At 41.5% G+C, this 13,494-nt stretch overlaps 1 protein-coding gene and 1 long non-coding RNA gene across 2 annotated transcripts in view; both read left to right on the top strand.

Moving 5' to 3' along the window:
* Window positions 1-1,097: 1,097 nt before the first annotated feature.
* Window positions 1,098-13,494, top strand: part of LOC118816801 (C-type lectin domain family 4 member F-like) — a 67,214-nt gene continuing 54,817 nt past the window's right edge. The window contains exons 1-2 of the mRNA XM_036583396.1: window positions 1,098-1,322; window positions 1,627-1,836. Coding sequence (XP_036439289.1) covers window positions 1,289-1,322; window positions 1,627-1,836 — 244 coding nt within the window. The 5' untranslated portion in view covers window positions 1,098-1,288. The remainder of the gene's footprint in view (window positions 1,323-1,626; window positions 1,837-13,494) is intronic.
* On the top strand, window positions 4,875-5,684 carry LOC118816487. The gene is made up of 3 exons (XR_005007873.1): window positions 4,875-4,965; window positions 5,046-5,152; window positions 5,253-5,684. It is a non-coding gene; the product is annotated as an uncharacterized LOC118816487 (long non-coding RNA).

Here is a 13,494-nt window from a genome sequence, read left to right on the forward strand (position 1 = left end):
TAATCTGTGTGGTCCGAGGGTGGACCAGTAGTGGCAAACAGCAGACCGATTATATGCTCGCTGTCTGGGTAGTTTTTCCCATCATAGTCTGAGGCTGAATAGCAGATGGCAGATGCTCCAAAACAATAAAGCCAAGCAAAAGAGGGTAGTTCTCATCCTCCACTGTACAGTCAATGCCAGAGTGGCAAATCAGGCACAAGAAAGCTCAAACTGTAAGCATTACATCCAAGTGTATACCTGTTATAATTTGTAGCCCCAGTTTGCTGCTGATAAAGGAGTTTTGTACAGTAGATAGAAGCTGAAGTTAGCTTTTTATTCTCATTTCCCGTTCCGCTTTAAATTACGTAGCAGGTACATTGAGATGCCTGGATGGACGCTGACAAATAATTGCAGCACTTTCTGAAAGTAGAACATAAATTCAAAAAAGAAGCTAACATCAGCCTCAAGAGATTGGCGTATCAAATTCAGTGCAGTGGTGTGAATCTGGTCCTGGCTGACATGACAGGTAGTGCTCTACAAAGTTCATTATTATTATTTTTTTTTGTATCACCAATGTAGCAGTTTTCATGTGTGAATCTTGTCAAGTTGGACAGCAGCATGAAGAACTGCCAAAGTTGAAGGCAAAAATTAAAATATTACTTAAGGAGGATGAGGACATATCCGAGCAGGTGAGTAAGATTTGAAACATAAAAATGAAGATGAAAATGCACAGATTTAAGAAAATATTTTGCACGAAGGAAGGCAATGCTGTGTGTGTGTGTGTGTGTGTGTGTGTGTGTGTGTGTGTCTGGTTTAGGAGAAATACAGTTAAGTCTTTGAGGTGGGCTGGTCTATATCATGTAAATCTCAATCTAAGAAATCTCAATCTGTAAGTACAAAAACACTTTATGGCCCCGTTATTTTTAAGAGTGCAACATAAAAGAAGCAGGCAAAACAAGGAAAGGGGAAGCAGGCAACTGAGGTTGGAAAAAGGGAAATAAAGCAAAATTTTGCAATGCAAAGCAAAAAAGATAAACATATATAGAAAGAAAAAAGAGAGATGACATAATCTCAATCATGTGAAAATTGTCACAGTACTTTCCCTGCAGAAACTCAACAGCACAAATCCTTTCATTACTTCCTCCTCAGCTTCCTGTCTAGAGAGTCAAAGTGGAAAAGTGCACACACACACACACAGTGCCCAAACTGAAGATTTTAGTGTATTAGAGCTGGGACATCTGACAGAGCTGATCTGCACACCAAGAGCAGGATAACTGAAAACTTCAAAGGAGATCAAATAGGGTCTCAAATGGCAAAAACGAACCAGGAACGGCAGGGCTCAGGTGTGTATGTTCATGTTCTCTCACATCTGTACACCCACACATGCTAATTCTAACTAATTCTAATGGTTTAGTGCTGGGTTTTAATGGATTCCTTCCAGACGAGCAGGAGCATAACTTTTTCTACTTTTCTAAAATCAGCTGGTCTCAGTCTTCAAACAGTTGATCTCATGTGTTCGTGCTTTGTTGGAATGAAAACCTGCAGTCATGCTGACCCTTCATGGCTAAGACTGGACATGTCTAGTGTGAGGTGTGAACAGTTATACGCATACTGTGATACTTCAGCATTGCTGCTTTCTTTTTATAGGGTTTGTGAAAACGGGGAGCAGACTGGCTGCAGTGTGTCTAGAGCTGCCGTGTGTTCTCCTGATGACTGCCATCACAGTGCTGTGGGTCATGTTCAGTAATGTGACTATAGAGAGAGACCAGTTACAAGCCAGTTACACCAAGCTGAGTACAGAGAGAGACCAGTTACAAAAGGAAAGAGATGGAATCCAGGAACTGCTTCTGAAACTAGGTAAGTGAACATCTGTGGAGTTCAAAGACCATCATTGTATAATCTCTTCAAACGGCCTCAAAACTTTGTACATAACACCATCAGTTTTAGTTTAGGCTTGGACAGGTACAAACCCAGTTCCAAAAAAGTTGAAGCAGTATTTTGAAATGCTAATGAAAACAGGGAACACTGATTTGGAAATCTACTCTTAAGACCTCTATTTGAACAAAACAGTATGTTATGTGAATGCCTGTAATGCTTAACACATTCCAAAAAAACTGGAACAGGAGCAACATAAGACTAGGAACATGTTCAAACTATGTCTGGAACAGGTGAAGCAATCATGGTTGGGTATGAAAGGAGCATCCAGGAAAGGACTAGTCCTTTATGATCAAGGATGTGTTGAAGCCATCAGCAAAAACTTCAACAGTTTAAAAAGAATGATCCTTATCTAGGGGTTACTAGGCTGTTATTTATTTCACTCTTAACAGTGCATAATATCCTCAAAAGATTCAGGGAATCTGGAGAAATGTGAATGTGTAGGGCAAGGCCAAAAACTGCAACGGAATGCCCGTGACCTTTGACCCCTCAGATGGCCCTGCGTTAAATATCAGCATTCTTTTCTTATGGTTATCACTGTGTGGGAATATTGTGACAAATTATTGTTAATATACACTGTTCATTGCAGTAAAAGGCATATGTCCAGAAATGCTACAGACGTCTCTGGGCTCAATCCCATTTGAAATGTCATCTGACAAGTCAACCTTTCAGAAGAAAAGGACCATCCAGATTGTTACCAGCGTAATGGTTTGTTATGGTAACGGGGGTGGTGGGGCTATTAGGTGGTAAATTACATCTGTAAGGGCATCAATAATGCTGAACACATTTTGGAGCAACATATGCTGCCTTTTAGGCAATGTCTTTTTCAGGGATGTCCATGCATATTTCAACATGACAACACCAAGCCACTTTCTGCATGTTACAGCAGTGATCAACGACTGCAGCAAACAGTGTTCAATCAGAGAGTGCAGATGCTAGACTGGCCTGCCTGCAGTACAGAACTGTCTCTTACTGAAAATGTGCAAATTACAACAATGAAGGTCCCATATGGTTACACAGCTGAAGACTTCTGTAACATACGTGTGGCAAAAAAATCCTTCAAAACAATTTAATAAGGGGTCACTCTGTGCCACTGGTCACCAGCAGGGGGCCACGGCGGAGCAGTGGAAGAGCTGGTGGATCTGAGTCAAGGAACTCAAATCAAGTCAAATATTTATATAGCACTTTTTACAACAGGTGTTGTCACAAAGCAGCTTTACAGAAAAAAAATCAGGTTTTAGCCCCCAGTGAGCGTCGCCAATGGTGACGGTGGCAAGGAAAAACTCCCTAAGAGCAAAAGGAAGAAAACCTTGAGAGGAACCAAGACTCAAAAGGGGAACCCATCCTCTTCTGGTCGACTCCGGATAGCAGTCAATAAGAGCAGCAAATGAGATTTGACTGTTAATATAAGATACGGAAAGAAAGGAAAAGCAGGAGTAGTGATGTCTGTGATTAGAAAAAATGCAGCAGCAGCAGCAGCATCAGGAGGGTCAGTTCATGCAGGTGAGGTTTGCACAGCGTTGTACAGGAGGAAGCTCCATGATGGTCAGACTGGTCTGGGAAACAGGCGAGCAGTGGGCACCCAATAAAGGCAGAAGAAGCAACAGCATCAGATCACACAGAAGGGGCAGCTGTTCAGCTCGGCAGAGAGACACACAGGCAGTTAGTTCTGTTAAGACAGACTGATTACAGTATACAGTGTTAAGAGTGAAACAGAGACCCTGGCAGGCTGAGTTCAACAGTGTTACTATTACAGTGAAGGTGTGAGAGCACCAGGCACTCCTAGTCACCGTAGTGCACTATGTCAATGAAGCCCCAAAATCTGCACCCTTTAACTAACAGGAAAAGCTAATTACCAAAAGCTTGGCGAAACAGACAGGTTTTTAGGCTAACTCCAAGTCCCAGAATCCCTAGCGCTAATCAGCACTGTCCAGGCACACCTGCTGGGCTCAGCTTAAAAGCCCACACCAGCAACACTTCACTGTCACACCTTTGTAGAGGGTTGAATGGTACAGTACATTAGACGGAGGTTTGTATTTGAGCAAAGAAAAACGATGAAAAGAAAAAAGGGGAAAAAAGCCTTTTGAGGACAAAGAAAAGAGGAAATCAGTTGAAAGTAAAAGAGACCTGAAAGTAACACAAGAAACAGCTGAGCAGAACAGACAGGAAGCTCTGATCTGTCATTAAATCACAGTGCTCTGATCTTTGATTTTTATAGTCTCTGTTCTGTGAACATGCTGCTTCTTGGCATCTTCTTTGTTTGCCCTTTCCCACCATTATCTTCCCACCGTATCTTGAAGCGGTTTCTCCACCTGTTTTCCTATCTCCTAATATCACCATTACATAGTTCAGTGGTTTGAATCTGACATAGTGTATCACAAAAGCACTATTCTTTTTGTCTCCCATAGACATATTACCCATATTTGTACCTGTCATAAACAAAAAACATTTTTATTTATGACAGGTACAATAAACAACAAACACACTAATACTAATCTGCACAATTTGTGTCTTTGGCATTTTCAAAGTTGGCAGCTGTTTCATATTTTTTTTGACAGATTTATTTGGTAATGTGGTCATCTTGTATTTTTGAGTATGTAAATGATTAAATAACATTTCACTATCCTTTCAAAACTATCCACATGTGGTTACAAGTCAGTTCAATTACTTATTTTTTGCATCTAAAAATATGAACAAGAATCACACCAGCAGAACAGAAGCCCATCAGGCCCAAACCATTCTAATTAGTAATTTATCTCCTCTAACAGTGCTGATGAGCTGTTTTAAGACGAGAAAGACTGAATGATAAAGCTGTCATGGAAAAAGTAGAGAATGAATCATCTGTGAAAGATCATGAATGAATCAGTAGTTTATCATAAATTCGTGTTCACTATTATGTTCATCTAATGTTTATACTCTAAAAAAGGCTGGATCTACTACAGCTCCAGTCTTTACTACATCTCTACTGAGAAGAAGATCTGGAGTGAGAGCAGACAGTTCTGCAGAGAGAGAGGAGCAGAACTGCTGATCATAAACAGCAGAGAAGAACAGGTGAGAGAGAGAGAGAAATGGAATGAGTGAGTGGGAGAGAATAAACCATTGTTCATTATTCTTTGCTACAACATTCACAGGAGTTTATCAGTAAAGAATTTGGCAGCACTGAAGCTTGGATTGGTCTGACAGACAGTGACACAGAGGGGGTCTGGAAATGGGTGGACGGCTCAGAACTGACCACTGAGTAAAAGACCACTGAACTGAGCTCTGCTTATGGTTCATATTTCCCATTCTGTGAAGGTCTAGATGTGAAATAGTGAAGACATTCATTATTCTTCTTTCAGGTTCTGGTTTGAGGGAGAGCCCAATGATTATGACAGAAATGAGGACTGTGCTATAACTGGCTATAGTGGTGCTGGATCTGAACGTGTATCAACCTGGGCTGATTATCCCTGTGATCACCCTGTAGTTGGGATCTGTGAGAAAAAGATGAAAACAGAGTGAATGGCAGAAACTGCAGTTTTCACTCGTGGTGTTAACTTTTTGAAGTGGTACTTTTCTATACAGCAACGTGTTTATTGATCTTTATACCAGCTTTTTTATGCTGAATATACAGTTATTTAATAATAAAAATGTTTTCCATTATATGTAAGCCGTGATTCTTTTAAAATGTGTTATATGCAACTTCCAGAATGAAACTCTTCAAATGTTTCCTCAGCAAACAATGACAGGTATTTTTCCTCACCAGTAGGTGGCAGTAATTGCTGTAGTAGTTAAATGTCAAGCAGCCATAGAGTCTCGAGTTTCATCTATTAAAACATTTAAAATAGAAGATGTGCTTGTCATTTTCTAGTAATGAATGAAGAGAAAACAGGCAAATTTCATGGCCAATTTAGCTATAGAAACTCAGGTGATGTGTCTCAGAATTGGCTAACATGAGATTTTCCATCAGGCAGTGCAGCACAGTATGATTTAGTTACAAACCTGTGATTACATATTTTGTTGTCATCTCCACTGCCAAGTGTACGATACCCTACCACAGTCTCACCATGAAACTCTTCAACATGTGTATGCACATGTGCAAATAATGCCACTGGCAGGAGCCCTGTCACCCATCCTGTGGTCAGATCCAATTCCACCACTAGATGGGAGCAGAGAGCCACCTCTAGGTAATTAGAGATAACTGGTCACACCTGTGTTCGGCTCTACTGAAGAGTGGTTCTTTGTGTTTTCTGTGCTCAGTCATGAGTTTGCATGCATCTCTTGATCAAGCCAGTATTTGGGCAATTGCTCCCAAGTCTCTGCATTTGCTCCTGATCCCTTTAAGCCTTGCTCTCGAGTCACTTGTAACAACTGTGTAAGTGATAAAAAAAAAGGAAGAACTTGAATAAAATAAGACAAAGGGAAATAAAGTAAAAGAAACAGATTCAGCTTATCCTCCCTTTTCTCCTCCCTTTCTTGAGCCTTTTGGCTATCCCCACTTCTGGTGTTCTTTTTGAATGGTGGTGTAGTTCAGTTGGCTCTACTCTGGCCAGTGACCCTCTAGGCCACAGTTCCATCCCAGTGTGGGGAGTTTCTTAGTTTCTTCTCTTTGGAATAGTTTCAGTTAAGGTTTCTTCGTTTACTTTGTTCAGTTATACTATTCAATTTGTTTTTGTCCACCTCTGCCCACGGCTGGTGGTTCAACCAGTAGCAATTTGGCCTCCCATACCTGGAAGTCTGGGTTCAACTGATTTAGCCAGTATTCAAGCAGCTTAGCATGGTATGGCAAAATGCATGAACTAAAAAATATAACAAAAATAACATTCAATTCTGCTATTATATTTTCTGGAAATGGTCTCACCTACAGACTTAATAGTCTTGCAGGGAGACTTCAATGCTCATGTTGGCAATAACTGGGAAACCTGGAGGGGAGGATCGGGAAGAACGCCCTGCCTTATCTAAACCCGAATGGTGAGTTGATATTGGACTTCTGCGCTAGTCATGGATTGTCCATGACGAACACCAAGTTCGAGCACAAGGACATTCATAAGTGTACTTGGTACCAGAGTTCATTGGGTCGAAGGTCAATGATTAACTGTCATTTCATTTAACTTGGGACCAAATGTTCTGGACACAAATGTTCTCTTCGGGTGAAGAGAGGTGCTGAGCTGTCAACTGATCACCATCTGGTGGTGAGTTGGATCAGATGGCAGGAAAGACTGAGGGTTGGACCCGGTAGGCCCAAGCGAATAGTGAGGGTGTGCTGGGAACGACTGTCGAAGGCCCCTGCTTGGAATGATTTTTAACTCACACCTCTAGGAGAACTTTTCTCATGTGCTGGAGGAGGTAGGGGACATAGAGTCTGAAGGGACCCTGTCATAACCTCCATTGTGGAAGTGGTCAGGCATAGCTGTGGCCAAAAGTTTGTTGGTGCCTTACAGGGCAGCAACCCAAGAACCCCCTGGTGCTTTAAAAAAATAATTTATGGCCATCATAAACATAAAGCAAATATTTTTCATAAAACTTATTTTAAAAAAATAAGAATATATTGTGCATGTGCAATAGTAACAGGAAAAGCATCGTCAACCAGGAAATTGCTTCAGATGGCATGGTGGACATGAAGTGGCTCTTTATCTCCTGCCATCGTTTGTTATGCAGTGCAACTGCTATGAAATAGTGATGCGCATTAACTTTTTTAATTTGTGTTTTTAATGTTTTGACCATATATTAATGTTTCATTTTGATTATTTTGAGAGATACTCTAGACAACACCAGCAAACTAGCTAGCTAGCTAGCATCCTTGCTAGGTCTGCTGTCATGTTAACGGGTACAAAAGGTAGAATAAATAAACATGAAGTGATTATTGAATTGTATATTCAAATCAACAGTTCACGGTTTTTGAATTGTAGGTGACCTCGATATATTAGCATGGTATGAAGTGACTGATAGTGTTACCTAGCAAACTTGCATGATGGTTAGCATGACAGTTGCACCTCAATAGGAATGTTGTGCACAAACATTTGCTTTAATTAGTAGTGAAGTTGCAAGTGAATAGAAATTCTAAACCAGGGAATTTGATCACAGCTGAAATATATAAAGGTATGTTTATTTCTTTCACATTAGACTTTAAGTTTACATGTCTTGTAATGAGCCTCAGCAAATCCTGTTTAACACAGTGTGTACTACAACAAATGTTTGTGAATTAACATGTATTGTCATTTAATACATTTACACAGTGTAAGTAATTGTGTTGTGAATACAGAAGGTACTATTAACTCTTTAGAAATACATAACATTTATGTAAAAGAATTGCATAAATCCTACCAGTACTTCTAATTTAAACATTATTTTATTCATTCAGGTTTATTGAACATGATGGAGAAAAATAAATTATAATACCATTTTTTACATTGGATTTATGTATTTAAATTGAATGGAAAATTGACAGCCCTGCGATGGACTGGCGACCTGTCCGGGGTGTATCCTGCCTTCCGCCCAATGACAGCTGGGATAGGCTCCAGCACCCCACCGCAACCCAGAAGGATAAGCGGTTTAGATGTATGTATGTATGTATGTATGTATGTATGGAAAATTGACGTAATTAAAATACACAAGTTTTAACCTTTTGGGCTTAAATATTTTTTGAGTCTCCCAAATCAGCAGATAGGAATCAATGGGCAAAAAAGGTGGCAGCAGTGGTGATGGCTGAAGCAAAATCCAAAACATGGGAGGAGCTCGGAGAAACCAAGGAAAAAGACTTTCGGTTAGCTTCTAGCAGACAACTGTCCAGCAACTCCAAAAGGATATTATAAGTTGGTGGAAGGAGCACTTTGAGGAACTCCTAAACCCAGACCATATTCAATTTCCCTGGTGGAGGTCACTGAGGTTGCTTGCACCAGGGGTGGATGAGATTCACCAAGAAATGCTTAAGGCTCTGGATGTTGTGGGGCTGTCATGGCTGACACACCTCTGCAATGTCACCAGGACCTCAGGAACAATACCCTTGGACTTGCAGACCGGGGTGGTGGTTGCTATTTTTAAAAAAGGGGACCAGAAAGTGTGAGCCAGTTACCGGGGTATCACACTACTAAGCCTCCCTGGGAAAAGTTTATGTCAAAGTGCTGGAAAGGAGACTATGAATGATACTGTGGATATTGCGGATTGTAGAGGAACAATGCAAATTCTGTCCCAGCCAAGGAACGATGGACTAGCTTTTCACCCTCACACAGATTCTTAAGGGGGCATGGGAATTCACCGACCCTGTCTACTTGTATTTCGTGGACTTGGAGAAGGCTTACAACCATGTACACCAAGATATTTGTTGGAGCATGGGGTGCTGAGGCCACTACTCCGGGCCACTTGGTCTCTGTACTCTAATCCGTATACTCTCCATTAAGTCAAGCTTGTTCAATGTAAGTGTTGGACTCGCCAAGGTTGTGCCTTCTCTCCACTCCTGTTTGTGATATTCATGGACAGGGTATCAGGGCGTAGTCGAGGTCAGGAGAGCATTATGTGTGGAGGCCAGAAGGTGGCATCTCTGCTTTTTGTGAATGATGTCCTTTTGGCTCCATCACAAGAATACCTCCACTGCTCACAGAAGCAGTTTGCAGCTGAGGTAAGGGGAAAGGACCTGCCCCAGGTGGAGGAGATTAAGTATTTTGGGGCCTTGTTCATGAGTGATGGGAAGAGGCATCTTGAGATTGGCCACAGGCTGGGACAGATGGCAGCAGTAATATGGTCGCTGTACTGGACTGTATAAGTGAAAAGGGAACTAAGCCATAAGGCGAAGCTTTGTGTTTTCCAGTCACTCGACATCCCAAAGGGTCACAAGCTTTGGGTAATGAACGAAAGAATGAGATTGTGGATACATAGGGCAGACATGACCTGGGGGGTGTACTACGAAGCAGGATTTCAGGGTTAGCGAGCTAAGTTAAAGCTTACTTGGTTGTTTAACTCAGACTCATTCATGTCACAAGTCGCTCAGTTGTAAGAGAGTTGTATCACCATAGCAATTTATCCCCTGAAGCTAACCTGCTCAGAGCAGGTTAAATTATTCGAGCTCAAGAGATTGAATATAATCCTGCCTCTAAAGCAATTCTGTCTTTCCAAAAAAATTGCGTCACCCTTCTTAGATGACCCAGTGGATATTGGCACTTGCATTGTAAGAGGATCACTGTGCAGCGCAAGAGTATTTAGAGACAGATTGAATTTGCTTGCTTTGCCCAATGATGTACTGTTTGAAAGATATAGATTCTCAGCTGAGGGCATTATCTATATATGCAAACTTCTTGATCTTACGCAAGCAATTCCTCCCTCAGGAGCCACACACTTACAGTGCCACAAACAGTTTGTATAGAGTTGCGGTACTTCGCCACTGGCTCTTACTTGTACTCAGTGGGGGATGCTGAGCACCTAAGCAAGAACACTATGTTGGGCTATACACAGGGTTTACCTTGGACTGAAAGAGCTGCTAGATGTGTTTGTAGTGTTTCCAGGCTACTTGCCAGTGCAAAATATAAAGGAAGGTTTTTATCGGATTGCGGGTAGTTATTCCTGGTCGTGCTCATCTTTGTGTCTGTCAGTAGCTGTAGATAATGTTTGGGAATCCTAGAAAAAAAGACCCAGAGTAATCGGTGCCATTGATTGCACACACATTCCCATTATGACAGCCTTGGGAGAGCATGAGGCTGACTATGTAAACTGAAAGTCTTTCCACAGCATCAATGTGCAGTGTGTAGGTACAAAATTAAAAACTGTCAGTGCAGTTAGTAATGAAGCTACATGGGCCTAGGTAATTGATTCCATTACATTATTTACTTCCATAACAGTATTATTGTCCATAATGATATTTTGAAGTTCTGAACACATCTATTTCAGATAATTTGTGATCATCAGTGCCTGATAAGAAGTACTGATGCTAAATGGCCTGGTTCAGTACGTGATTCTCAGATCATCAGGGGGTCCACACTGTACCAGAAACTGGATCAAGGTTCCTCATTATTTGAATTTTTCTTCAAGTTCATTTTACTTGATTGTACTAAAACAAAGACCAGTGGCATGCAAGAATGGTGTCATGAGTTTATTGACTTCCATCAAAGTCATTTCTGTGGAGATAAAAATACAACTATGAGTATAACATGTAGACAATGAGTGCAATATATTGCAATGCTGCCTTCTTGTATTCAAGTTCCTGTATATCCAGCTTTATTATTTTTTTTATTTGTAGTGTCTTTAACTCAATGTCAAGTTCAAGTGCCCTTTTGTAAATGCTTCGGACGGTGTCTGTTGACTCACAATTGCAGGGGTTAGTTGCAGGGACCATGTACAGGGCAATGGACGGTTGAAGGCTTTACATATGCACCTCAGGTGTTCCTATGCTTGGCCTTGAGGTAGATGCTGCAGGCTCAGGGTGTGGGAAAGGTTGTCCTACACAAGATTCCATTGACCTACAGATAACAAACATGCTACGGTTGCTGATGAGTGAAGAAACACTGAATACCCCAACTGATATGTAAAAGACTCTGAAAATTGTTGGAATTCAAGTATAGCACATCCTTGTAAGTGAAATATGCAAGCATCCATAACAAATTGGCAACTTATTTTAGCTGTACATGATAAAGGTCACTCACCTCTACAGGTCTTTCTGAGCATGAAGATATGGTGCCCACATCTCCTGTGGAATCCATCTATGAAAAGAGGTTTACATTAATATGAATGTTTTTCAATATATGGTGTCTACAACTACACACACCTCTGCTTGAGAAGCTCCACCTATTGGAGCAGGCTGGCCCTCAAAATCAGGGAATCATTGTGTACTGTAACAATAAAATCAGCATCACAATAGGTTGTCATACAGACATAAAATAAGCCAAGCTATTTATTAAGATTTTGCTCATACATTCAACAAAAGTGGTCTAATCTCTGCTGCTCCCAGGGTTTGAAGAGCTGCCCCCAGTGATACCATTCATAATTGGCCTTCCACGGTTCGCCTCCAGAGCCAGCTCCTCAGTTGTTGTATAAATAGGTGGGGCCCCCCTTCAGTTTTTTTGCCTTGGCTTTTCTTGTGGTTGGCTAAGAGAAGTGTGAGTACATTTTTTAATAAAAGCCATAAAGATAATTTTCAACATAGGCAAAAGAGCATAAACAAGCAAACATGATGTTTAGTGTTCTTGTATTGTACTTTAACCTGCTGCCAAGACTGCTTTGGGTTGTTTGGATTGCACCTCTAAATACATAATTGTAATGGTTATTGCAATTTCAATCTGATTATAAATATGATTTATTGCTTAAACTAAAGAGGAGGTCAGGGTAACTTGGATTTAGTTTAAAGTCTACAGACCAATGCAGGGAAGAGACAGACACTCGTGCCGAGGATGCTTCAATCAAAAGTAACTTTATTGGCTAAATATGACACTACAGTTGGATAACTTGGCTAATAAACAAAAGAAAAGAAATAAACAAACAAAGGAAATGGCTCAGGTAATGTAACTTATTTCACAGTGTAAAATGGTATGCAAAGGTGGCTGAGGGCGCTCCTTGGGAAAGCGACTCGAGACTTAAGGACAAAGGATCTATAGGGCAACTTAACCTAAACTAACATATATCTAAAAGAGAATTCTTATCGAATAAAATGGCGCGAATCTTTACTGCACAAATGAAAGATAGCCAGCCTTACTTTGAAGTCAGGAGACAGGACTACGGGTCCTCTGAGATGGGTCGCTTGAGGACCGGCTGGAGCTCACACGCTGGGCGTTCCTTCGCTGGCCCTGGAGTCTTGGTGGGACTTTGCACAGGCGACGCACTGCAGTTGAGAGCCGGCTTCGGCGTCTCACCTGCCCGAGGATGAAGCTTGGAACCAGGGCAGTCTTCTGGCGAGGATTCGGTTCGCTGGTCGAGGTGCAGCTCTGGCTGGGCTTCAGAGTCTCTGGGCTTCTTCTTAGGGCTCTTTGAGGATGGAGCTTGGAACCAGGGCAGTCTTCTGGCGAGGATTCGGTTCACCGGTCGAGGCGCTGCTCTGGCTGGGCTTCAATCGGCTGGGGAAGTGCAGTCAAATTTCGAGGCTGCTAACCTGAATTAACTCAGAGCTGAAACTTGAAGAAATTCCTTACTTGGCCATGTAAAGAAATCTTCACTTTCCTCCCTAAGGTTGGGTTAAACTTAAAGGTATAAACAAAAGACAAACTACACGAACAACAAAATATCCAGATCTGATCTAAGCGTTCTAAACTCCTAAACTTTCTTTCTAACCGCGGTTGGCACAGACTTATGGAAGTTCCTTCTTCTTCTCTGGAACGTGAACTGGAACTGGCGTGTGCGCCGGTATTACCCAGCTGTTGGCCCCTCCCTTCGGGGGTGGAGCGAAGATGTTGATAGGTTCTCTTACCTAGTGGGTAATTAGCTATTCCTAGTTCTCAATTCTGAAGGGGGGTGGTTTCTCTGTGAGCGCCTTCCCAGGGAACTCCTTTCTTTGTTCCCTCTAGATTTGAAAAGTTTAGTTAGATTAAACCAAACAGTTTCAGATCATTGAATTAAGTTCCTAATATCCACAGCAGACAAACCTAACATTTGTGCATCATCCTACAGTTTTTATCCACATAACCTGAA

This window comes from Colossoma macropomum, unplaced genomic scaffold (assembly GCF_904425465.1).
Source record: "Colossoma macropomum unplaced genomic scaffold, Colossoma_macropomum, whole genome shotgun sequence".
Lineage (NCBI taxonomy): Eukaryota > Metazoa > Chordata > Actinopteri > Characiformes > Serrasalmidae > Colossoma > Colossoma macropomum.